The 27,180-nt window shown below is 43.4% G+C and overlaps 1 protein-coding gene across 2 annotated transcripts; it reads left to right on the forward strand.

Moving 5' to 3' along the window:
• Window positions 1-321: 321 nt before the first annotated feature.
• On the forward strand, window positions 322-22,395 carry LOC119653716 (phosphatidylinositol 4-kinase alpha). 2 transcript variants are annotated; one of them, XM_038058605.1, is made up of 13 exons: window positions 322-494; window positions 571-784; window positions 851-1,846; window positions 1,952-2,011; window positions 9,846-9,946; window positions 10,010-10,389; window positions 10,447-11,316; window positions 11,372-11,473; window positions 11,532-12,334; window positions 12,389-14,244; window positions 14,309-14,497; window positions 21,358-21,604; window positions 21,713-22,395. In XM_038058605.1, exons 1-13 carry the CDS (start codon window positions 405-407, stop codon window positions 22,096-22,098), a joined length of 6,294 nt encoding a protein of 2,097 aa, XP_037914533.1. In that variant the 5' UTR covers window positions 322-404; the 3' UTR covers window positions 22,099-22,395. The 2 variants fall into 2 exon arrangements, with proteins under 2 accessions (XP_037914533.1, XP_037914534.1); XM_038058606.1 differs by lacking the exon at window positions 1,952-2,011.
• The last annotated feature ends 4,785 nt before the right edge of the window (window positions 22,396-27,180 follow it).

Below are 27,180 nucleotides of genomic sequence, written 5' to 3' on the forward strand. Positions count from 1 at the left end.
AGATTTCTTGAAAAACATGGGGTTTCTTATCATTTTTGCCGGCACTCTAGTCCTTGAAACATGAAAGAACATTTCCTTTCCCTTCTTTTGCTCCTCACGCTGGCATCATTTCTCCTATTTTAAACAACATTCCGATTGTATGATCGCGACCGAACAGTTCCCGACATTTTCCATCTTTATAAATCGTCATAACGAGAAAAGCCATTTCTGTCAGGAAGAACGAACTTCCGGTTACCCCTCTCCATCAAAATGACACATTTTTCTTCTAATCTAGCACAATTTTCACCAGAAACCCTCTCAGCTGTTTTGGGAATCAATAAACACGACCGCCTCCCACCAGACACAACATTGCTGTCATCCAACGATTGCAAAGTCGCCCAGACGAATGTCAGTGACGTCGGAAAATGTCTGGAACCGATAGATTTTCGTTCCAGATCACGGTGCAAAGTCTAGCTAGGGTGCTAGCGAAAATCAACCCTACGCCATGGGAAAAGGTAAGTACGGGTTTCCACCCTTCATTTCCTTGCTTCCTCAGTGTTTTCTAAAATATTTCACTTTCCACCCAACTAGGTGCAGACACTTTTCCGATATTGCCCACAGGAAAATGCCGCGGGAGTGTTTTGCCTGGACTCTCGCGCCCAGGATGCCGTCATTGCACTCGGATTGTACTTTCTCGAGAGTGGACATCAATATGAAAATGAAATTGTTCCATATTTGCTGCGCTTGGCCAAGTCTTTGCCGAAGGCAGTTTGGGTGGATGACGCAAAGCATAATAAAATCGATCGTAATTTCCATCCATTCTGCTAACCTTGAACTGTGATCTCGCTATAGCGATTTTATCTAATTTTAGGTATTCCGTCTGCGGAGAAATTCAGCTTTTGTCTGAACACACTCCTGTCCGACATTGCGACCGGATGCCCAGATTTACGTGATGAGATCATCCTCAATCAAGTGGAGACACTCAACGCTCTCACCAACATAATCAAATCAAGTCGTGACTCCAGTCAAGCCCCGCCGCCGATTATTCTATGCAAAGCAACAGTTCCTCTTCTATTTGGACTGGGGCGTGCGATGGGAAGATACGCAACCAATGACCCACCACTTCTTTGTCGGATATTCCCGCGACCTCCCATGCCAATAGTTAAAGCTCGTGACCCCAATACGTTGACTTCAAATGAACGCCTGTCGAGTTTCAGTCATTTCCGCTCTATCATACCGCGGTCAATGTCTGGAAGTCTCAGCCAGGATTCCGTTGATTCACGCTTCCTGAAGCCACCACCAAATCCAATGCACGGAAATACCAAGAGACCATCACTGCAAACGTTCTACTCGGTCCCATACGACCCAACCACATATTTCTTCACTCGATTCGGATCGAGCTTCAATCAATTCCCAAATATGCGATTCTGCGAAACACCCGTGAAGAAGACCAGGATCTCGTTCCCCATCCAACACCTGCAGACAATCTTCGCAATCGCCAAGAAACTACTGACTAAAGAGATCCTGGAACATCTGGACGAACAAGCAAGCGACATTTTTTCCTTGCACCAGATCAAGGGCTATTGCTACAAGAGCTTCTCTGAAACCATCACATTAGTCATGGTAACGCTATTGAGGGAGTTGCTTCAGAATCAAAGCGACTTGCCGACACCGTTTACGAAAGATGTACAGGAGTTCGTGAAGCGATTGTTCCTTATTGGACAGACGGAGCTCCAGAACAAGCAACAGGATCACGAGCGAGAGAAGCGGGACGAAAACATCGCGGTGGTGAATAAGTACAAGGTGAACGTGATGGCGAATGCGGCGTGTGTTGATCTGCTCGTTTGGGCTATCCGCGATGAAACAGGTAAGCAAATGACTTCACTGCTTTTACTAGAATTCTTCTAAAGTAAAATTGAATTCATAGAAAAGATGGAATAATATGTTGCGTATTAAAAATTAATTTTTCCAGTTGATGAAGAGTATAATGTACCGTCGTTGCTTTATGGTTTATCTTATTTGCTAAAGAAAGGTTCAGTTATCGTAAATTTTTGTTATTTTGCTGTTTTATTTTGTTTTGTTCTTTGTTGGCTTGATTTTTATCGTTTTGTATATATGACTCACGTGTACTAATTAATCATCGTCAATTCCGTTACTAGCTAGCATGCCTCAGATTCGTTTAGAGAATTATCATTTACGAAGTTCAGTTTGTTCGATTTGTTGTTCTGCTTTTTATATTTTTGATTATTGCCTGGTTTGTATGCTTCCTCCATATTACAGGAATGTTACAGGGTCACCTTCTGCTGGGCTCATGGGAAATATCTACTGTAATCAAAGCTAGCATGATTTTTCTTACTCATAATTAAGATGCTAAGTAGGGACTCACCATTAGTGTTAAGCAGGGGTTGTTCACCAATACGTTGTGTTGGATAGAAAGACCATCTCAAGTGGCCTGAGACGAAACAGGTCCGCCTGCAAATATTGAAGTTCCATCAAAGTGCTCCGTCGACACGTGCTCGCAGGCTTTTTTTGCTAGGCAGGCTTGGAACGTGGGGGTAAAAAAAATGGAAAAAACAAGCCGGGAAATCGGAAGCTGGGCGCTTCATTTATGAAAGGTTTTGTTTGCTTCTTCTGTGAGTATATTTGAGTGTACGTAGCCCGTTATGTATATGCATTTAGCATGGCTGACTACCCAGATATCGATATGCCTGGGCACCATATAGAGGCAGCTTCATGAATTTTTTCAGATTTTTCGGTTGAGAAATCATCAATTCCCATCCCTCCCACTCCCCGTCTTTCTAACAAATCTCAAAACTAAGACCGGCTTCGAAAAGTACTAATCGAAACTTTTCATTTGATATCCCACATGACTATATTCGGTGAAAAAAAATGTTTACATCTCCCTTTTACATGTATGGGGACTCCCCCTAAATCTCAACGTAGAAGGATCACTCATTGCATGTTTGCGCGTTCACAGTTCCCACCTTCTCACAAAATTTCGTGTCAATCGGTATAGCCGCTTCTAAGAAAAGTGCATGTGACAGACAGACAGACATCGAACCGATTTTAATAAGGTGTTGCTTTGCAAAAAAAAAACCTTAAAAAACAAATGCTAATCAACCGCAAAGGAACATGGGGTAAAGGTCTCCTTCCCTTGAGAGCTACTCAGGGGAAGTTTACATGACTTATTTGAAAAAAAAAAACGTGACCGATTAGACCGATAGTTATGAAATGAATCAAATGCCACTCGCACTTTATCAAAAGCGGATACTGTCCTACTAATGCTTCATTGTTTTCTCGCATTGTTGTTGCACTTCCCCCGGGCAATATTTAATGTTTGTTCCTCATGTCCGCAACGCTCGAGAACTTCCTCTCGAAGACAATACGATCTGTTTTGAGTGAATTATGTTCACTTTAACAAAATCCGAAGCCCTCCAATCTTTCGCAACAGAGCAACATTCACAGACAAAAAAAAAGGAATATCGCGATTGTAGCTCTTTCCTCAATAACATTATCATCATCAACGGCGCAACAACCGGTATCCGGTCTAGGCCTGCCTTAATAAGGAACTCCAGACATCCCGGTTTTGCGCCGAGGTCCACCAATTCGATATCCCTAAAAGCTGTCTGGCGTCCTGACCTACGCCATCGCTCCATCTCAGGCAGGGTTTGCCTCGTCTTCTTTTTCTACCCTAGATATTGCCCTTATAGACTTTCCAGGCTGGATCATCCTCATTCATACAGATTAAGTGACCCGCCCACCGCAACCTGTTGAGGTGGATTTTATCCACAACTAGACGGTCATGGCATCGCTCATAGATTTGGTCGTTATGTATGCTACGGAGTCGTCCATTCTCATGTAGGGGGCCAAAAATTCTTCGGAGGATTCTTCTCTCGAGCGCGGCCAAGAGTTCGTAGTTTTTTTTTGGTAAAAACCCAAGTCTCCGCGGAATACATAAGGACTGGCAAGATCATAGTCTTACACAGTGAGAGCTTTGACCCTATGGTGAGACGTTTCGAGCGAAACAGTTTTTGTATGCGGAAATAGGTTCTGTTGGCTGCCAACAACCGTGTGCGGATTTCATCGTCATAGCTGTTATCGGTTGTGATTTTCGACCCTAGATAGGAGAAATTTTCAACAGCCTTAAAGTTGTAGTCTCCTATCTTTATTGTTTTCGTTTGACCAGTGCGATTCGATGTTATTCGTTCTTTTGGTTTTTAACGCTGACGTTGCCACCATGTACTTCTCTTGCCTTCATTATTGTGCAGCCCGAAAGCTCGCGCCGATCTGGATGAAGGTAGACTGTACATCTCGGGTTGTTTTTCCCATAATGTCAATATTGTCAGCGTAGGCCAGTAGTTGGGTGGACTTGGAGAGGATGGTGCCTCTCGCATTTACATCTGCATCGCGAATCAGTTTCTCCAGGGCCAGGTTGAAGAGGATGCATGATAGGGCAACCCCTTGTCGTAGACCGTTGTTGATGTTGAATGGTCTTAAGAGTGATCCTGCTGCTTTTATCTGGCCTCGCACATTGGTCAGGGTCAGCCTAGTCTAGTCTTATTAATTTCCGTTGGAATACTCTCATGGCCGTGTACAGTTTTACAGTGGTTATGCTGTCATAGGCGGCTTTAAAGTGGATGAAAAGGTGGTGCAACTGATGTCCATATTCCAACAGTTTTTCCATTGCTTGTCGCAGAGAAACAATCTGATTTGCCTGGAGTAAAGTCCTCCAAACTGATGGTTGATAACTTGTATTTTGAGTCGAGAAATCTATTTCGTTTACAAAATACAAATTGTAGTAAATGTTATCTTTCAGGCTCCTGTGGACTCCACTCCCACTTCAATCCGTCAAGAAAATCAGTTGATATAGGAATTAACTTAGAGACATCGTTCCCGTAGTGAGTCAAATTTCACTTCCTCAGTGCCTTCAGTATCTTCATTAAAAACAATTCGGGAAACTGGAAGCGTGACGCTTCAAATATAAAAAAAAGTTTGGTTTCCCTATGTGAAAAGCATACCGCAGTTCTCCATTGGCTGATAGCGTTGACTCGAGATATTTAAATTGCTTAGTGCTGTCAGTTTCAGTAACCTGTCCAGAACTGAGCGAATTTAATATTTCGGGTCAATGCTATCTGCCAATGGAGAACTATGTAATGAAATTATTTCATGCGTTAATTCGACCTGGATGAAGTGACTTTCCACAACTGGTGTTCTTTGTGATCGACCTATCAGCGAACGTCTCAAATCTAAAATGTACCGCAATGTCGTCCGTCTGCCGCTCTCTATAGTTCTGAGTGTTGGCCGACTATAAAAGACAATGAACCGCGTCTTCCGGTAATGAAGACGAAGATGTTGCAGTGTACTGGTGGCGTGACATGTTTTGATTACATCCGGAATGAGGATATCCCGCGATCGATATGGGGTTGCACCGATCATGGAGAAACTTCGAAGAAGGCTTCTTTGATGGTATGGTGACGCAATTCGCGTTAACGAGAATTCAGTTGCCAAGAATGGTCTGAACATCGAAATCGATGGTAAGCGACCAAAAGGCCGACCAAAACAACGGTGGCTTGATATGCTTGATCACGACGAGCCGACCCCGCTTGTGAACGGGACAAAAACTAAAGAAGAAGAAGATATGAGGACCGACGTGTTCATGACAGTTCCGTGTCACATAGTTAAAAATTCCATTGCCCTCTACTTTTTAAGAAGGCGATTTAAATAAATCATTTGATAGAAGCACGGTTCAAATTCGGAGTTTAATATTATTAACAAATGTGAAGAACTTAAACAACAACAGATACAAAAAAGGGCTGGAGAGAAGTAGATTCTTCATGAATGGAATTTTAATATTTCATTCGAATGTCAATTATTCTCGTTAATTATTTTATTTGCACGGCTTTAGAAACAGTAAATTCGCGCGTTTGAACTGTTATAACTTTGGCGTTAATAGCCAAATTTCCATGGCATGTGGGTGCGAAATATGGTCATCTATGCTGGAGCGAAATTCGGTAGTCCTAGGGTGAATTTAAGGGGGTTTTCCAGTAAATCTCTAAAAGTTAGTAATATACTATTAGTAAGTTTATTTGAGCAGATATCGAAATGAGACATATTTTGAGGCCTAGATTTCATCTAAGCGCACTTTTCTGATTTTTTCAGATTTTTGGATTGAGTAGTTTCCGAAAATGAGTCCTATCTCACTAAGTGCTTACATTTTAACTCCTCACTCGCGCACTTTGGAATTCATACCAAAACCAATATCAGAGTACTAATTGAGACCTTTCATTTGATACTCTACACGACTATATCCGGTGAAAAAAATTTTTAGATCCCCTCTTTGCATATATGGGGGAGCCCCCTTTAAACTCCAACTAAATCTATGTCACTCGCTGTGCGCGTAGGATTTCATAGTTTCCCATCTGTCCACCAAATTTCGTCTGGATCGGTTTAGACGTTTTGGAAAAAAGTGCGTGTGGCAGACAGAGAGAGGCAGTGAATCGATTTTAATAAGGTTTTGTTTTACCAAAACTTTAAAACTGTTGCCAACGAAAAAAACGGCGTCTTTTATTTAATTTCTCTAGTTTCATCAACAACAATGGTAAATCGGTGAATGCTCGTGGAGCGTAGGGAGACACGACAATCAGACCATATGAATATAGAATTTTTCTGAAAATGGCTTTATTGTTTTTTTACTTCTCAACACAATCTCGGTTACTAACTTAGCAAAGTGTTGTGAATGGTATCTTGACCCTACTGCTGGTGTGTACCCGTCGTAAATTTTGTCCTGATGAAGACGCTATGTTAGTCATGATACGCTTTATTCTGTGACTGTGGTGGGGTGGCATGTTGTTGCAAATCATGAAGAAAGTCTGTTTGGTTAATGGATGCTTTCGATTCCGAAAAGAATTTCGCCGGAAATCGTAGCGTCGTTCAGTATATCATTTCAACTACAGAGAAGTCTTCCTTCAATGCTGATAGCAACTCAAGGAGTACAAATGTTAATGGTGTTATCAAATACTGGTGATGCGGCAACTGATTACTGTATGATGCCATTTGTAGATGGATTATATGGTGTTATTCGGAGATGAATTGCGCCGAGAAATTTGTTTTACTCCGCTAAAATTGGCTTCAAAATGATATCCCATATCAGTAGAAATATTCAAAGTTACTCCGTATCGGCTAATAAAGACATTGATCTAAGCTTCGTCTACCGTGGCGGCAGTAATGGTCCGAAGTGAATAAAATGGTAGACTATGAGCAAGACGTAACGAAAGTCGTTGTCTAAAGGGAGAAGATCCGCAGATCGATGTTCATGTGTGAGAATCGTTTATCTTTCTTGTATCTGTGCCTTGGTGACTTGATATGACATCAAATTTTGTTGCACTGGTTAATCTTAGGTCAGAATTAATGGTCGGTTATGAATTTCCAATTACATTGTGTGCCTGGGTACGTAAGTTCGTGGAGGCTGCACATTATTGGTGTTCGAAACTGACGTGGGGCGAACAATGTTTTATGACAACGTCTGTTAGTGGAATAAGTAAATTGAGAGCTTATTACTTCCTCCACTCATGCAGGTTGTCGTAGTCTATCAGTAGGGTTTGTAGTTCCTCGCCATCTTTTTGAAGAGAGATCCGAAAAGTTGAAAGCATATAAGTCTTTGCCAAGCATATGACAAACGTCGACCTAAAGTGCGTGTTTGCTTTTTCGATAGCAAATACAGCGGCTTGAGCTTTAAAAATACTGTGAAAACATTACCTTCGACCATGTGCTAGAACCCTAAAAGTATTTGATTTCCTCATGAATCACAAGGATTGCCTTGTGGTAGAAAATGCCAGTAGAAGTTTATCATTCACCAGATCTACTTTTGTTGGAGAGAAACTACTTTTATTCTACATAGAAAAGCAGTGCAGCTTTGCAACAACCCAATGAGATGCCTATCTGAGCTCGTGCAAATGTTAAACATTCAATAGTTTTCATACGATCGCCAACCACGCTTTGCTTTCAGCACCATTGTAGGGAGCTGCTTGAATGATCGAGAAATGCCATTCTTCACTTAGTTTTCGCATTCGATCTTAGCCGTGGTTATATACTTCATACAAGAACCGTGGGTTATTGGTGGGGTAGTCAGGGGCCTAAATTTCCAACATGCTGACCTGTTGTATGCCAATGGAAGTGATCGACACAGCTCTTGCATGGTAGTTTCAAAAGACTTCGTGGCTAATTTGGTTAACGACCTATGTGATGACGACACCACATCGGCTAAACTAACCATAAAAAGTCGGCAGAGAGATAAAGACATACTATGGTGCTCTGCATATTTCCCCTATGACGCAGAAGACGTTCCCAGTGAAACATTCATCAGAGCTATCCAATATGCCAAAAGTAGAGGCATGGGGGTAATAGCAGGATGTGATGTCAACGCGCACCAAATATGCTGGGGAAGTTTCAACATCAATGCAAGAGGATCGAAACTACTGGAGTATCTAGTCGGAACCGATTTGCAGTATGGGTAATGAACCCACTTTGTTCAACGTGGTCAGACGAGAGGTCATAACGGTGGCATCCCCTGACATCGCGGGTCAGGTCGGAGAGTGGAGAGTATCAAACGATATCACACTCTCTGATCACAGACGCATTGATTTTGTTATGAGCATGGACCCACCTCCACCCACTCCATTTCGGAATCCGCGGAAGACAAATTGGGTGACTTATAAAATAGAATTGAGCACTATCCCTGGGATCCCTGCTGGAATTGAGAAGACAACCCAGATAATCACAACTAGCATGAGAAGCTTTCGAAGAAAGCTGTTCACTCAAAATGCCAAAGAAGAGTAAAACACCATGGTAGAACTCTGGTTTGGCGAAACAGAGGAGAACGACAAGGGCGCTCCTGAACCGGAAGAATTTTTTCAACTTTTTTCCTAATTCTGACATCCGACAAGAGTAAATTGAAGTCCAATCTTGCGTGATCGGAATAGATTGTGGCAAAACAGTGCAACATTCCGAGTCATGCTCATAACCAAATTTAAATTTTTCCTTTTCCTCATTTGATGGATGCGCATTTTATCCCTAGCTGCCAGGTGTAGTGATAACATCCTCAGAAAGTATTCTGCAAGACCACCGAATTTGGAACTTTTCTCACCTAACCCCTGAGATGTTACGGGATTACAGGCATTCAGACTGAAGCTACCCATTCGTCAACCGGTCATGGGGTCGACTTATTACTCAGAATGCTATGTATATTATTGTGAGTGTAAACAATCCTTTTTTTGCTTATGAAAATATTCCTATTAGTCCTTAGCATCCTCCTTTGAGCTTCTGAATAGAGACAATACAGCTTGTTTTGTCTATATTATTGCTCGCAGCAATATCTCTCTCATACTGATTTGCTTAGAGATTATACTGTCGCTTTCCTATAGGGATATTGATTGGCTGATCTTCCCCGGAATTGATCATCTATCGTTTAACATTTTTCCATCTATTTCAAATCGGCTTAGTTGTAAGGATCGCATTTACCATTAGGTAGACCATATCTACATTTCGATACTGGATGACAAATGTATAAACATGTAATTCACGTTGAATATAGAGACATACAATTTTGGGGTTCGAAAGTTGTTTCAGTAGTTCTAGAACAGTTTTTTTTTTATTTTTGAATTTCCAAGATCCAATTATCTACATCCTAAAACTGTAAAATAATTAACTTTGCGTCTAACCCTGGTGAAAGGTAAAAAGTCTATTGATAGACCGAATTGCATGTGATTCAAATTATGACAGTTATCATGCATCAGACTTGTATTATCCTATTCGTTCCAGTGCCAACTCCTGTTGATTTCAGATCCCTAATATAAATTTAAAAATTACAGAAGCTGACACACTATGCGGTCGTCTATATCAAAAGCTAAACTCGGTGCTGAGCCAGAAGCTGGTTTTAGACCACATGCCCTTGTTGATGGTTTGCCTTGAGGTAAATCGCTCAGCGTTAAATTTGGAATCATTTTTTTTTTCAAATTTGTTTCTATCAATTTAGGGTCTCGGAAAACTTGCACAAAAATTTCCAAACATCGCAGGCACATCTATCTGTTACCTTCGTGATTTTCTCGTGGATCCGAGTCCAATTTTAGCCAAGCTACACGCGCAGTTCTTGGCCCAGCAAAAAAAGGACAAGGAACTAGCACCGTTCAAGATCGTCGTTCAAGGTAATGAAATGCGTCCTGTTGACGTTCAAGAACCAAAGCCCGAAGGAGGGATAACAAAGTCCGGTGTGTGTGGATTTGAAGCTTTACGCGATGCTGCTATTGAGAATTTGAGTATAGCTCTAAGAGCAGCTCATTCTTTAGATCCTTATTGTGTACCCGCATTAGTTGCAAATGTCTCGAATCGACTGTTCACTGCTGAAAAACATGAGTCGTGAGTATCATTCACGAAATCTGAGAGAATTTTCCCCACTTAAAAATAATTTTTCAGAGAATCGAGTTTAGTTTCGCTCAATATAATTGTGATGCTGGGCCACGTAGCCGTAGCGCTCAAGGACACCCCCAAAACAACACAGAATATTCTTCAATTCTTCATCCAACGTTTCTGCAAAGTACCATCCGAACAAAATGCTTTGATTGTTGATCAGCTTGGCTGCATGATCATATCACAATGTGAACCCTCTGTTTACGACGAAATCATGAAAATGTTTTCCCGCGTAACAGTGCAGTCAGCCTCGCTGGCTTACACTACAAACCCAGATCAACGTAAACAATTCCACAATGTTTCGGATGCAGTAGTAAACGCCCTCGGAAACATAGCAGCAAACATCCAAGGAGAAACTGAAATGTTGGACCTTCTCGGAAAATTGCTTGAACTGTTTGTTCAAATTGGATTGGAAGGTGAACGGTCGTACGACAACACACCAGGAGCTCAGAAAGCAAGCTCCAGTGCAGGAAATCTAGGTATGCTGATTCCGGTTATAGCGATACTCGTCCGACGGCTGCCACCAATCAAGAACCCGAAGCTGCGATTGCATAAGCTATTTAAGGACTTTTGGTTGTATTGTGTTGTCATGGGTTTTACGAATTCTCGACTGTGGCCGATTGATTGGTATCATGGAGTTCAACAGATCGCAACAAAGTCTCCGCTGCTGATTTCCCAAACGGCACATCGATCTGAAATGCGAGAACTGAATTATTCGTCGGCTGTCAAATCGGATTCGGTTAGTTTGAACGAGTTGCGTAGTCAAATTATGCTGCTTTTAGATCATCCTCCGGCTGAGGTCACGGCTTGTATTAACAAGCTAACCTTTGCACAATGCACGTACTTGTTAAGTGTGTACTGGTTAGAAACTCTCAGGTAAGTCTCTTGCCACTTTCAGTCCCTGGTCTCGTATATATCGTATTTTTTACAGAGTTGAAAATGCAGATGAACCTAGCCTGGAGCCAATTTTAAGTTATTTGTGTGATACAGCTTTACAAAAGGACAAATCAGGGATATGGCAGTGTATTAAATGGTGCTAATTTTCGTGATTCAAATGGCCATGCATTAGTAATTAATGAAATCTCTTACAGCATTGCTGATCAGGTGTTTGAAAAATTCCGTAACGTCCTCTTCTCCGAGGACCAGGTGCGAGAGAAAGTCTTGGAATCGCAAGCAATGCTTTTACTTGTCTATTTCAATCACATTCACAAACAAATTCAGTTAGTGGCCGATCAATACCTAGCAAAGTTAGTCGACAAATTTCCGCACCTCTTGTGGAATCGTCGAGTTTTATGGTGCATGCTTGACATCCTCCAGCTGTTGGCTTTCTCTTTAACTCTGCATCCGAACGAGGAGACCCCAACATTACGCGTGGCATCTACTCCATACACATTGCAACTGATGGACTCCCTACCAGCACGAGAAAGTCGTCTAAAAGATTTCTCCGATCGTTGTCAAGGTATTGTCAGTGAAGCGATGAAATGGGCTCCCAGATCGACCCGATCACATTTGCAAGAGTATCCAAACCAAATTCCAGTCCCGTCTCTTGCGCATCATAGTGGTCTGGCATTGGCTTTTGATTCGGTTGTCAACACGAACACATTCCTTCCCAATGCGCTTCCATCGAGCAATAAACGGCCAAATTGCGTTAAGAGCGATACACCGAGATTTGTATCTGTACTTTGCCTGAGAAGCAAATATGCTGGTGAAATTACAGGCTTGCTTTCCGTTTTAAACGATGATGAAAAGAAAGGCTTGGCCGATCGTTTGGTTGCAGAAGTATGGGAAGCTTGTGCTGAGAAGAGCGATGCGAAACATCGAGGGGCTCTATGGCGTGCAACTGCATATCTAATTATTTGCGCTGGAGTTCATCGAAAACTGTTGCATGCTGTTTGTAAGTCATCGGGCCAGAAATCATAAACCTTAACTAATCAATTCACATTTCTAGCAAACTCGCAAGTCGAACTATTCACGGAATCTGCTGTCGAAACTGCAGTGGAATGCTGGCAGTGGGTACTTACAGCGCGGCAAGACCTCGAGCTGTGCTTCATCCAAGAAATGGTAACAGCTTGGCAAACAACATTCGAGAAAAAGATGGGTGTCTTCTCAGAACAACAAGAACTGACCAATCCATTAGCTGCTTACGAAGGATGTAAACTAATCGCGAAGCCTGTGCTCATCGCTCCACATTCAATTTGGTTGCAATTGATATCCGAAATGGTTGACACAGCGAAATATTGCAATCGAGACAAAGTTGAGATGTTTTGCTTGCTATTACATCGCTGCCTCCCTATCACGAAAAATTCAAAGCAGGTTCGGTCCGTTTCAACAGTTGGTGTCCGCTTCAAGCTGCTCCAGTGTGGATTGTCTCTACTTCAAGGTAGTACCATTCCAAAATCATTGGCCCGGAACATCTTACGAGAGAGAATTTACAGCAACGCTTTGGACTATTTCTGCGGGCCACCAACCTGCCCTGCACAGAGCAAAGATGAACTCCTCGAAGACATTCAGATATTGCTGAAATTCTGGCAAACTATGCGAAGTGAAAAGAAACATTTGGTTGCAACTGAAGTCGGAGACTATGACGTGAATCCATCAACGCAAACTTTGTCGGTGCGTCAGAATGCTGAAACAGCTTCCATGGCAGGAAGCGAAGTTGCCCGCTCGACGCCAACCGGATCAGCTGGTTGGTACAACACAATCCCGCATTCGACGTCGACCCTTTCAAAACGTTCCAATCGATCTAAGCGATCGCCCTTCCAAAAGGATGCTTACGACAAGGACTACATGAAGAAACGAAATTTGATATTGGAACTTCTGGCGGTTGAGATTGAATTTTTGATTACATGGTACAATCCAAATGGAACCTTAGACTTGATGATATCAGGTGAAGATCAAGTAGCCGAGTGGCGCGCTCGCCCTTTGAAACTGAATGTTTGGAGGGACTACACCCGCTTGGCATGGTCGCACAACCCAGCCCTAGCCATATTCCTTCCGCAAAGAATTCGTAACGCCGAATCTATTGAAGATGAAGTGGCAAGATTGGTTTGCGCTGATCCGATTGCTGCAGCTCACATTCCAGACGCTCTCAAGTACCTGGTGTCCACAAAAACCCTTCTTGCAGAATCTCCAGAGCTAGTGTACATGTTGAAATGGGCTCCAGTTGGGCCTATCCAAGCATTGTCCTATTTCTCGCGGCAATACCCTTCGCATCCATTGACTGCTCAATATGCTGTAAACACGCTTTCGTCCTATCCAGCTGAAGCCGTACTTGCATACATTCCACAACTAGTACAAGCATTGCGTCATGACAGCATGGGTTACGTTGCTGAATTCATTAAGAATATTTCGAAACGATCACAAATTGTGGCTCATCAGCTTATCTGGAATATGCAGACAAACATGTTCATGGACGAAGATCAGCAACACAAAGATCCGGCGCTTTACGACATCCTGGACTCGCTTCGTAAATGTCTAATGAACTCGTTTTCGGGTGCTGCAAAACGATTCTATGAACGTGAATTCGATTTCTTTGCGAAAATCACCGCAGTTTCGGGTGAGATTCGTTCATTCCCCAAGGGTCCGGAACGAAAGAAGGCATGTCTGGAAGCTCTAAGCAAAATTAAAGTTCAGCCAGGCTGCTATTTGCCTTCGAATCCTGAAGCTATGGTGCTCGATATCGATTACAATAGCGGAACGCCAATGCAAAGTGCTGCAAAGGCTCCTTATTTGGCACGATTTAGAGTACTTCGTTGCGGTATAACGGAGCTTGAGGTCAAGGCGATGGAAGTTTCTAATAATCCAGTGAGTAGTTTAGTTTTTCGTGAATTTAGGGGTGGTTTTTGTCAATGAGTGTGTATCATTGCAGAACTCAATTGATGAAACGAAAGGAACCTTGGGTGTTGAGGCATGGCAAGCGGCTATTTTCAAAGTTGGAGATGATGTACGGCAGGACATGCTCGCACTACAAGTTATTACGATTTTCAAAAACATTTTCCAACAAGTCGATTTGGAACTGTTCCTGTTTCCATATCGAGTTGTCGCCACAGATCCTGGGGTGAGTATATTTGTTTTTCAATCAAGGCACGTTTTTGCATTAGATTTATGGGTCTTCAAAATGAAACCACAAGTGATGATAAAGTTCAAGACTCAATCATTCATTCCATCGAAGGACGAGATTAGGCCGACAAGAATTAATCGTGACTCCTATATATATTATAGAAATTGTGTCTTTCCATCTCTACCATTTTCAGTTGATGAATTTTCGAGAATTTGGGAGCATTCTATTTTTATCTTGTTATGGGCGAGACTCTAAACTTTCTAGGTGCAGTGGAAGTAGCTAAATAATATGCTAGGGCTCGGGCAGACCACGGTCTTGTGAGAAATGAGCAAGGGTTTTTGTACCAAGGGCCGCGTCGGTATGTAAGCAAACTAGTCCGAGCTACATTAATCCATACCGGAGAACTTGTGTGAAACTTTTGAAAGATCTCTGTGCTCGATATGGTTTGGTGCTACGAGGTGCGATATAAAGCGCCTATAAACTTCTATACTTTGTAGACTACTCACGCAATGTGGTATGTCAAAGAAGTCCATAGATTGATGACGAGGTGATGAAGATCCCTTTCAGGCGCCCACACAATTCATTTCTTTATCGTTTGCATATACATTGGCCCTGTACCAAGAACGATGACTTCTACAGAGATCTGTAACGTGCCCGCCTACCATTATGCCATTACTTTTTTTTCTTTTTTTGGGAGTAGGGTAGGTGAATGCGTTTATGCACAGAGTGTTGGACTCCCGCAACAGCACGCTGGCGGACTACCAACTAAACACCTCCCTGTCATCAGAGAACTAGCCTGGAACCGTTTGACACATTACTTCGGGCTAGCCCTCCCGCTCTCCCGGCTTTGGGAGCCTTCAAGTCAGGGAATTCCTTTCACCAACTGGAGGGGAGGGGAGGAAGGGAGTTGTTAGTTCAGGGAACCCCTTACCGTCCGATCCCTCTGCCGGTCGAGTTCAATCTTCTTCGTAGTAAGAAGAGCCCGAACATAATGCGCAATACGATTCCAGCTGCCAGCGCTCTTCAGCATCTCTCTGACAATGTTGTCTGGAGAGAGCTCCCCTGTGTGCATAAAACTGCTGGCGGAGGCCGCCCCACCTCTCGCAAGAGAAAAAGGTGTGTTCAGCGTCATCCACCACTCTATTGCAGAACACACAATCAGGAGATCGCGCCTTACCAACCCTGTGCAGGTAAGACTGAAAACCCCCATGCCCACTTAGAAGTTGGGTAACGAAGTAATCAATCTCACCGTGCTTTCTGTGCAACCATGGGTCTAATTTGTCGATGAGCCGCGCAGTCCACTTGCCCCTTAGCTAATTTTGTCTGCTTGTCAAGGGCATCAGCCCATACCTCCGCACCATAGAGAAGGACGGACTGCGTTGCTCCCATGAAGAGACGTCTCCTAGTTGATCTAGGGCCGCCGACATTCGCCATTAGCCGACTCAAGGCCGCGACTCTTCTTCTTCGAGTCGAGCATTAAGTCAAGGTATTTAGTCGCTGGTTTTGACTCTATAGTCAACTCGCCGATCGATGTGGGACGCAAGGTTGGGATTCTCCTTCTGGTCAGGATGACTACTTCGGTTTTTTCCAGCGCAAGGTTGAAACCGTGAGCAGTCATTCATCCGCTTATCCGTCGCATCAATATGCCAAGTCTGCTTTGCGCCTGTTCAACAGTGCGTCCGGCAACAAGTGCCGCAACGTCGTCTGCATAACCGACCAGGCGCGACTCTTCGAGCATATCGAGTCTCAGCAGACTATCGTAGGAAGCGTTCCAGAGGTCCGGCCCTAGGATGGATCCCTGCGCTACTCCCGACGTGATTTCCGTCCTCCTCTGGCCCTCTAGCGTCTCATAGAGCAGGGAGCGGTCTTTCAGATAATCCCTCAATATCCGCAAGAGATAGGTTGGCACGTGAAAGGAGTTCTCTAGTGTGCCTAGCATATCTGTCCATCTTACGGAATTGAAGGCATTTCTGACATCAAGCGTTATGACGAGGAGCACTATCCGTCGAGATCGGCGGCTGTGTGCCTCGGCTAGATTAAACGCATCTACGACCTCCATAACAGCATCCACTGTAGATTTCCCTGTTCTAAACCCGAACTGCCTTGCGGATAAGTCCCCGGCAGCACGGATCGCTTCAACGAGTCTACCCCTGATGAGCTTCTCGAGCACTTTTCTGGCCGTGTCAAGCATACACAGCGGTCGGTATGCAGACGGGAGCTCCGGGTCTCCTTTACCCTTACTGATCAACGCGAGTCTGGCCACTTTCCGGCGACAAGGAAAAATGCCCTCTTTCAAGCACACGTTGAACACTTCAAGCAGCAATTCTGGCCGTTGGCGGAACACCAATTTGTAAACTTCCGCTGGGATGCCATCAGGACCTGGCGCCTTCCTGTTTTTCATAGTGAGAACCGCTTCTTCGAGTTCTCCCATTGTGAAAAGGGGGCAATCCACGACGCTTTGCGCGCTATTTACATCAACCCGTACAGGGTGTCTGGGCAAGAATGCCCGCACAATGCGGTCCATCTGGTCGGTGCTCAATATGCAGGGCTTCCGCAGAGCCCCGATTTTCCGAGTGACAAGCTTATAGCCAAGTCCCCACGGGTCATCATTCACCTCATTAATAAGATTTTGCCAGCCGCGAGCTTTGCTTTTATTTATAGCGCTGCGGAGTCTCCTTTTTGCTGATCTATATTGTACATTTATGGCACATGTCTCCTCGTTGGCGTACAAACGTTGTGCCAAACGGCGGAGCTTATGACACTCCTTCCGTAGGTCGGCAATTTCTGCCGTCCACCAGTACATAGAAGGCTTGTCGCGCCTGAGGCCTCTCCGGGGCATGGAAGCCTCACACGCCGTCGTTATCAGATTCATCACTGAATTTACGACGGTGTCAGCTGCGACACCACCACCCCTACCTGCTCCAAGAGCTTCGACGAACTTTCCGAAGTTCACCCTCGCGACATTCCACACGCAGGGGGAACGTCGTTATGCCATTACTGCGAATGGTCTTAATGCTCATATCGGCGAAAAGCAAACGACAACTGGTGCAAGGGGCAAACCTTTCGGTGCCCTTATGGCGGGATCTCGAGCGTACCGTCGATTTTGCCGACACTCATGACAATGTATTTATCAAAACAATATGCTGATGAATTGTATTCTCGTAGGAAGTCACTGTTTTCTAATCGTCGCTGAAGACCTAATGAAAACGTACTTTAATATTCGCTTAATTGCCAATGAAACATTTGTCCAAACACCGCAAGGAGCACACTGACCCGTCAAGAATAAAATGGCATTTTTTAAACGACAGCCGAGCGTCAAAAACATCAAATCGGGTCAAAATACAATCCACAGAGCGGCCTATGCAACTCTCGAACTCAATAATCGATTTATTAACCGCGATAATTGGCTCTCAGATGATGATGCCCGAACGAAGGTGTTTGAGAAAAAATTCTTTATCGCAGGTTCCTCAATTACCAAACGTTGGCCTTAGGTAAACTCGAAATTCATGGGTACGAGCGAGGCCTTTTACAAGCATCATTGATATTCGAGGCATTTGCGCCGATCATCGCCATAGAATTTGAAGAGGTCATCAAATGAATAAAGCTGGGAACAAACAACATGCTGCACAATATATGGTGGCCAATATATCCTAAACAGAACGCGTCCACCACGCCTACGCGCCATCGCTTACAGTTCGACTAAATACGCTTTATTCCTCTCTCGGTCTTGTCACGAAGTCGACACTTCTCCTCTACTGCTCTTCTCTGATTCTAGTGCGATCCACTCTGGGAAATTGGGTTCCATTGCATGACATAGCCAGCAATGCATCGGTCGCCCTATAATCAGCACATCTACAGGTAATTGTCCCGTGGCGCGATTTAGTTCAGCGTTTGAGATTTTCCCAAGCCAGAGTACACCCTTGACATGGTTGCGACAGATACTAATGAAGACTTGGAACTTTTAAATAAGAAGAAAAATATTGGCGCAGAGCAGTTTTAACTTGAGTTTAGTATTGAGGTATCTGTATTTCCAAATTTAGACAAAACAGCGAAAGGGAATAATTCGAATGACATCAAGCTCGGTACCACCGTCATATTAATCAACATCCTCGATAATGTGGATAGGAAGATTGCAATTACCAGCCAGATTGCCTATTTTTCGCAATCCAGAAACATGTCGGCAAGGTTCTTGATTCAATAAGAGAGCAGGCAGATGACATCAACATAGTTCCCACAGTCCTCCGGTAAAGGCAGCATGGAAAACATCATCGATAACAAGAAGGAATAGTATCGGCGACAGAATGTATTCTTGCGTTTTTAAAACGTTCCAAGATAATTTCAACTATTATTTTTGCAACAGCAGGGAGCACGACATATTCATCATCAATGGCGCAACAACTAGTATCCGGTCTCTGCCTTAATAAGGAACTGCAGATATTCCCGTTTTGCGCCGAGGTCCACCAATTCCTTTCAGGGATATCATATATTTTGTCGTTATGTAGGCTACGGAATCGTCCGTCATGTAGGGGGCCAAAAATTCTTCGGACAATTCTTCTCTCGAACGCGGTCAAGAGTTCACAATGTTTCTTGCTAAGAACCCAAGTTTCCGAGGAATACATGAAGACTGGCAAGATCATTGTCTTGTACAGGAAGAGCTTCGATCCAAGGTGAGACGTTTCGAGCGAAACAGTTTTTGTAAGCTTAAATAGGTTCTGTTCGCTGTCAACAATCGTGCGTGGATTTCATTGTTGTAGCTGTTATCGGTTGTGATTTTCGACCCTAGATAGGAGAAATTATCAAAGTGACGTTGTTATTCGGTTTGTGGTCCTCACGTTGCCACCATATATTTCGTCTTGCCTTCATTCATGTGCAGCCCAAAATCTCGCACCGCCTGCTCGATATGGATAAAGGCAGTTTGTACATCTCGGTTAGTTCTTCCCATGATGTCGATACCATCAGCATAGGCCAGTAGTTGAGTGGACTTAAAGAGAATGATGCCTCTCACGTTTACCCAGTATCACTAATCACTTTTTCCAGGACCAGGTTAAAAAGAGTGCTCGATGGGACATCTCCTTGTCTTTGGCCGTTGTTGATGTCAAATGGTCTCGATTGTGATCCTGCTGTCCTCGCACATTGGTCAGGATCAGCCCAGTCAATTTCGTCGGGATAGACCGCTGAAAACGCTGCTTGCGTCAAACAGACCGCAGATAGCCCACTGCAAAGCGAACTGGGGAAAAAGCGAAAAGAGGATGACGTGCCTGAAGGAGACTTTATCGAAGTAGTTTCCAGGGCCCAAAAAAAGAAGGCGAAGAAGGAAAAAAGAAACAACTGACTACGCCGCCAGAGACACGTCTGTCCAAAGACAAGGAAGCTGCAAACCAAAAGCCAGAAGCAGAAAAGACGAGGAAACGAAGGACATTTGCGAAAGTCCTTTGTGAAGAAGTCGAAGACGAGAAGTGGCGGAGTCCTTGTCGAACTGGGCCTAAAGACGACTAGCAAGAGTAGGTTCTGCTAAACAGTCAAGGGGTTATTGAGGGAGAAGGCTCTTGTTTCCAGCCTAGAGCCCATGTGCTCTCTAGAAATCCGGGATCTAGACTGCTTCACAGAAAAGGTCGAAGTTGAGGATGCGATAAAGCGTGAATGTCCAGAGGTAACCAATGCCCCGATAGGTATCACCTCTGTAAATGCTCGACGTCAAAAGCTCACCGTGGTGGAAGTCCCCGAGCAATATGCAAGGAAACTCCTTAGTATCTGGAGAATCAAAATTGGACGGGTAGTATGTAGGGTACGAATGCGGATGGTCCCTGCCAAGTGCTACAGGTGTCTGGACTATGCACACACTATGCAGCTTGCAAGGGACCGGACAGGAGGACAGCATGCCGGAAATGCGGCCAAGTAGGTCATCAAGCGAAAACCTGCAATGAAAGCGAGAATTGTATTTTCTGCAGGGATCCTGGCACGTTTGGTGAGAGCGTCGCACCCACTGCGGGCGTCCAATTTTCAGGGCGGAATTGGAAACGGCTAGGGTGTGAATGGCATGATCTGCATTTTACAAATTAACATGCCCCGGGGTGCAACCGCTCACCAGTTGCCAGCACAGTTCGCTGCGGAAGTAAAAGCTGATTTAGTGCTAATTAGCGAGCGATATCGAAACAAGGACCCGGCTGCATAGCATCTCGACTTATCGGGCACCGCTGCCATCCGGGTTCGAGACGACGTTCGACTTCGTGTTGTTGCCGAAGGCCGAGGGAACAGGTTAGTCTGGATCCGGTGTTTAGGGATAACGTTTTTTAGCGTTTACCTGACACCGAACGAGACGATGCCGGACTTCCGGCGCCGGCTTGATGCTGGGCAGAACGACGAGAAAAAAAGAGCTTATCAATTGTCCGCACAGTTCTCAATCCTATAACATCCGAATGAGTTCCAGCTTCCGTGGATAGAATTTCTAGTCCCTAACACGTAAATATCATCTATTTCCCTAAACGAAAACAGGACCGTCTCGGTCATCAATGCGCTCATGCATAGTAAAGCGACTAAATCCAAGGATGAACTTTGGAAAGGATTTCCATCTTTAGGCTGGGCACACCCAATGCATGGACAAATCCAGTTTATCCAGCCGCACCTAACAGTTAGAGTCCAAGGAAAACGTAAAAGATGGGAAGACTGAATTGACACAGGCAGTTGATCGAGACTGTTCAACTAGGAAAAATGGCCATTGATCCGAAAAGATTAGAGGAAAAGGCTTATTCTGTCCAACAAATTGAAGAAGAAAAGGTTTCTAATTATACGAGTATAAATAGAAGAGATAGACTCTTGATTCAAACATTAAGAAAATTTACTTTTTTATATTCTTTCAGTGTGGTGTAATTGAATGTGTGCCAAACGCTAAGTCGAGAGATCAATTGGGCCGTCAAACCGATTCTGGTCTGTATGAATACTTTTTGCATCAATATGGCGAAGAAACATCAAAAGAATTCCAAGCAGCGCGTGCCAACTTTGTGAAATCAATGGCTGCATATTCTGTCATTGGTTACCTGCTCCAAATCAAGGACCGGCACAATGGAAACATCATGATCGACAAAGATGGTCACATCATCCACATTGGTAAGCAGATAATCTAATTATTTTTGAATCTTACAATGGTATTTTAGTCCTGATTATCAAGCACACTTATCGTTTGATACTGTAACCTCCAATTAATTCTTTTTTCAGATTTTGGCTTTATGTTTGAATCATCGCCAGGCGGTAACATCGGTTTCGAGCCGGACATCAAGCTCACTGACGAAATGGTCATGATAATGGGTGGTAAAATGGAGGCTCCTCCATTCAAATGGTTCTGTGAGCTTTGCGTGCATGCATTCTTGGCAATCCGGCCGTATCAAGATGCAATTGTTTCGCTCGTCTCACTCATGCTCGACACCGGGCTGCCGTGTTTCCGCGGGCAAACAATTAATTTACTGAAACAGCGCTTTGCACCAACAAAAAATAATAAAGAGGCGGCCGCTCATATTTTAGCTGTTATTAGAAATTCATATCAGAATATTCGTACACGAACCTATGATATGATCCAGTATTATCAGAATCAAATTCCTTACTAAGGACCTGAAATTGTTGATGTATTCCGGCAAGGTAAAAATTTATATATATTATCCCCCTCGAGATAGTTTCCTGATGTGCAATAATTTGATAATCAATTTGTGTTAACGATTCAGAACAAATGCTTTATTAAATTTGCATTGGATTCTAATTAGTCACTACTCCGTGATCTCTTGACTTTCTGAATCATTAGAATATTATTATTAACTTACAGGTTTTAGGCATAAATTGTTGTTAGAAACTTCAGATCATTATAAATATATTGTTCCTTGATGAAAATAAAATATAGTTATTTAAAACGAAAGCTTTCGTTGGACCAGTTAACTGTTGGGGTTAAACTGTCACCGCTGAACCCCTACTTGACCCGAACAGAGGTAGTTTATCTCTCACCGCTCACCGACTGTGAGAGTGGCTACTTGAAATTCTTTATCGCCGTAGTAAAGTGGAAAGTTAGGGTGGAAAGTATGTAGAAAACTCTGGGGTGAAAATTAAGGGAGCACCCATGTTATCCCTTTTTTTATTGAAATTTCTATTCCGCTCTCTCTTTCGGCAGGCCTGGCGGTGAGAATATACCAGCCTACTGTTCTGTATTCTGAAATGTTTGGCTATATATTTAAATGCCTTTCTCCTAATAACTTCTTCAACATTTGAGGAAACAACGCTTTCGATAGGTTGATAGTTGGAGGACGTGGGTAGCATGAGGAAGAAGGGCGATAAATGTAATGATATTATTCCTGTATAACTTCAAGACATGGTCACTATGATGGGAGCTCATTACATTAATTTAATTATTTTTTTCCTAGTTAGTTTTTAAGGTTTTGTGTAAAACAAAACCTTATCAAAGTCGATGTCTGTCTGTCACACGCATTTTTCTCCAAAACGGCTAAACCGATCCGAACGAAATTTGGTGGACAGATGGGAACTATGAAATCCCACGCATACAGCGAGTGGCATAAATTTAGGTGGAGTTTGAAGGTGAATTGTGAAGCGCGTGAGTAAGGAGTCAAAATGTACGCACTTAAAATGAGACAGGACTCATTTTTGGAAACTAGCCAATCTATAAATCCGAAAAAAAATCAGGGTGATCTGCTTAGATGAAATCTAGGCCTCAAAATATGTCCCATTCCGATATCTGCTCAAACAAACTTACTAATAGTATATAACTAACTTTTAGAAATTGACTGAAAACCTCCCTTAAATTCATCCCAGGACTTCCGAATTTTGTACCAGCATAGAGGGCAATATTTCGTATATACGTGCCAAATTTCATGGAAATCTGGCCATTAACGCCAACATTATAGCAATTCAAACTTAGCAATTTCGCGCGAATTAACTGCTTCCAAAGCTATGCAAATAAGATGCTGACGTCATAATAATAAGAGTGTGAAGCGTATGAGGTTGACTATTATCAATACAGGGCTTTCCATTAAATGATTTATTTAAATCGCTTTCTAATAACTAGAGGGCAATGAAATTTTTAACTGCGAGAGACAGAGCTATCATGTACTCGTCGCTCCTCACATCTTTTTCTTCAGCCTTTGTCCCATTCACAAGCGGAGTCGGCTCGTGATCGGTTTCGCCATTTTTAAGGTTTTGTGTGAAACAAAACCTTATTAGAATCGAGACGGTGTCTGTCTGTCCGTCTGTCCGTCTGTCTGTCTGTCTGTCTGTCACACCCGATTTATTCGGAAACGGCTGGACCGATTGTCACGAAAATTGGTGAGAGTATGTAATCTGGTGATCCCTTTACATGCAGTAAGTGGCGCCATCTTGTGTTAAGTTTAAGGGGGGGCTCCCCGTACATGTGAATGGAGGGTGCAAAATTTTTTTTCACAGAATGTAGCCATGTAGGATATCAAATGAAAGGTCTCAATTAGTACTTTTCGAATCTGGTTCAATATTTGATATTAGATGAAACATAGGGGAGTGAGGGTTCAAAATATGACCGACAAAAAGTGTAACAGGTCTCGTTCTCAGAACCTATCCAACCGAAAAATCTGAAAAAAATCACAGTGGTGCATCTCTACGAAATCTAGGCCTCAAAATATATCCGGTTCCGATATCTACACAAATAAAGTTAATAATAGTATATTTCCACATTTTAGAAATTTACCCGGCACCCCCCCTTATGTTCATCCCAGAAGTACAAAATTTGGCATGCCTGTAACGAAGAATATAATGCACAGTTTGGTCAAGTTTGAAGAAAATCCAACAATTATTAACAAAGTTATAGGGGGTGAAACTTTACAATTTTTCGTGAATTTCCTGCACTCTACAACCTGCATGACGTCATCATCACATATCAATTCCTCAGTACCACAACGAAATGAGTTCTTATGAATTGGGTCGCAGAGAATTATTTTGTTTTAGTTTTTTAGTTATTTGTCAGACATGTGTGTATGTAGGTATATAATATATGCGTGCTAATGAACTTTGCGGGTAGTGCCTAATTCAAATAGATATAAGAAGTAAATCGGAAATATGGGTACGATCAATTTATATACGTGCATATATGTGGACAGTATTCGGAAATAGGCAGTTTGTTTGTTTAGGGTGAGCGTGATATCTATGGCTGTAATATGTACGTATGTCTCGTAGTTTGGAAAAATATGAAGGATTATGTTGAATTTGTAGCTATATACGGACAGAAAAATGTGCGTTGAAGTTTCTTCCATAAGATGAACACAAAACCTTTATACCCGAAGCGCGAGCTTCCGGTATTCCGACTTGTTTTTTATCAAATGCCTGATCAGGATGTAATCGCGAGGCCTTTAAATCCCCATCCAGCGTATCAAGCCACCGTTGTTTCGCCCGGCTTTTTGGTTGCTTACCACTGACTTCGATGTTGAGACCAATATTGGTAAGTTAATTCTCGTTAGCGTGAATTACGTGACCACACCATCGAAAACGCCTTCCACGATCGATACAACCCCATATCGATCGCGGATGAAGCATCAACAAATGATCTTTATAACCACCTGAAGAACGTTACCATTGATACGGTCATCAAGATACTTGGCTCCAATCGCGAAAAAGTCGGGACAGTTGGTTAGACGATGAACGTAAGCTAGGAACGTAACGAAAGAATGCCTCATACCGAGTAATGTTGCATTCTCAAAGAACACGGGCACACGCAGAGACTTATCGCGAACTCCGTCGAGCTAAGAAGCGACTTTACAGACGGAAAAAAGAACCTGAACCGCACCACGCGCGCAAGTTTCTCCAACAAGTCAAAGAGAGAAATCGGATTTTCGACAGAATGGACATATTGGAGCGATGGGTTGAGTACTTGTTCAGCAGTTCTGAAGAACCAGAATATCGACGAGGTCCCGCCAACTGAAGATCACGGACAAATACTGCGCACAACAAATATAGAAGAAACAGTCCGTGCAATTCAGGGGCTTAAAAATCATAAATCGCCCGGAACCAATGGAATTCCATCCGAATTGGTTAAATATGGAGGCGACCAGTTACACCAAGTGGTTCATCAACTTGTGCTCAAGGTATGGGACAGCGAATCAATGCCTGACGATTGGCAAGAGTACCATCTATAAGATATTCTCCGCTATCTTGCTAGGCCGGATAGCCCCATACGCCCAGAATATCATTGGCCCATACCAAAGAGGCTTCACTGCAACAGATCAGATTTTCTCTGTGCGGCAAGCGATGGAAAAACTAGAAATATGGACAACAGTTGCACCATCTACTCACCGATTTTAAAGCCGCCTATGATAGCAAAGCTAGGGTAAAACACGGTGTATGGCCATGAGAGAATTCGGTATCCCAACGAAAGCGATAAGACTGATTAAGGTGACCCTGACCAATTAGCGAAGTCAGATAAAATCAACAGGATCACTCTCGAGACCACTCAAGATCAACAAAGGTCTAAGACAAGGGGATGCCCTATCATGCGTCCTCTTTATTCTGGTCCTGGAGAAAGTGATTCGCGATGCAGATGTAAATGCGAGAGCACCATCCTCTTCAAGTCTACCCAACTACTGGCCTACGCTGATGATATTGACATGATGGTAAGAACAAGTCGAGATATACAAAGTACCTTCATCCAGATCGAGCAGGCGGCGATCACCGCGAGATCTTGGGGTGCACATTAATGAAGGCAAGACGAAGTACAAGATGGCAACGTCAACCCCAAAAAGAACCCAAAGAACCAACAACATCGAATCGCACTGGTCAAATGAAAATAATGAAGATAGGAGACTACAACTTTGAGGCGAAATCCGCACACGGTTGTTGGCAACCAATAGAGCCTATTTCTGCTTACAAAAGCTGTTCTGCTTGAAACGCCTCACTATAGTGTCAAAACTCTTACTGTACAAGACAATGATCTTGGTAGTCCTCATGTATTCCTCGGAGACTTGGGTATTTAGCAAGAAAAGTTGCGAACTTTTGCCCTCGTTCGAGAGAAGAATCCTCCGAAGAATTTTTGGCCCCCTACATCAGGATCGACGATCCCGCTGCCTCTATAACAATGAAATCTATGCGCGATACCACGATCACCTGGTTGTGGATAAAATTCGGATCAACAGGTTGCGGTGGGCGGGTCACCTAATCCGTATGGATGAGGATAACCCAGCCCGGAAAGGCTAGAAGGGCAATATCTATGGTAGAAAAAGAAAACGAGACAGACCCCGCCTGAAATGGGGCGGCGGCGTAGGTCAGGACGTCAGACAGCTTTTAAGGATATCGGACTGGTGAACCTCAGCGCAAAACCGGGGTGTCTGAAGTTCCTTATTAAGGCAGTCCTAGACCGGATACCGGTTGTTGTGCCATTGATGATAATGGTGATGTTTGAACATTATGAAAAGAATTTTTCATCTGGTAGGGAATGAATTATAAATTGCAACAATGGGTTTGCAAAAAATTACTGCCAGGACTAATGATGTGGACACCCGAAGGAAGCAGCCTGGAAAATATTACACGGAGATGAGAGGAAAAAATCTATCAAAGGAGCCAATATCTGCTCGAAACCGCAGCATAGAGAGCACTCTGCGGCTGAAACGGTTGTACACGAGTAATTCGGGAGCAGTGTAGCAAGAACGCGACAGAATTAAATAAAAGAAGCA

The sequence above is a fragment of the Hermetia illucens genome, chromosome 4, assembly GCF_905115235.1.
Source record: "Hermetia illucens chromosome 4, iHerIll2.2.curated.20191125, whole genome shotgun sequence".
Taxonomy (NCBI): domain Eukaryota; kingdom Metazoa; phylum Arthropoda; class Insecta; order Diptera; family Stratiomyidae; genus Hermetia; species Hermetia illucens.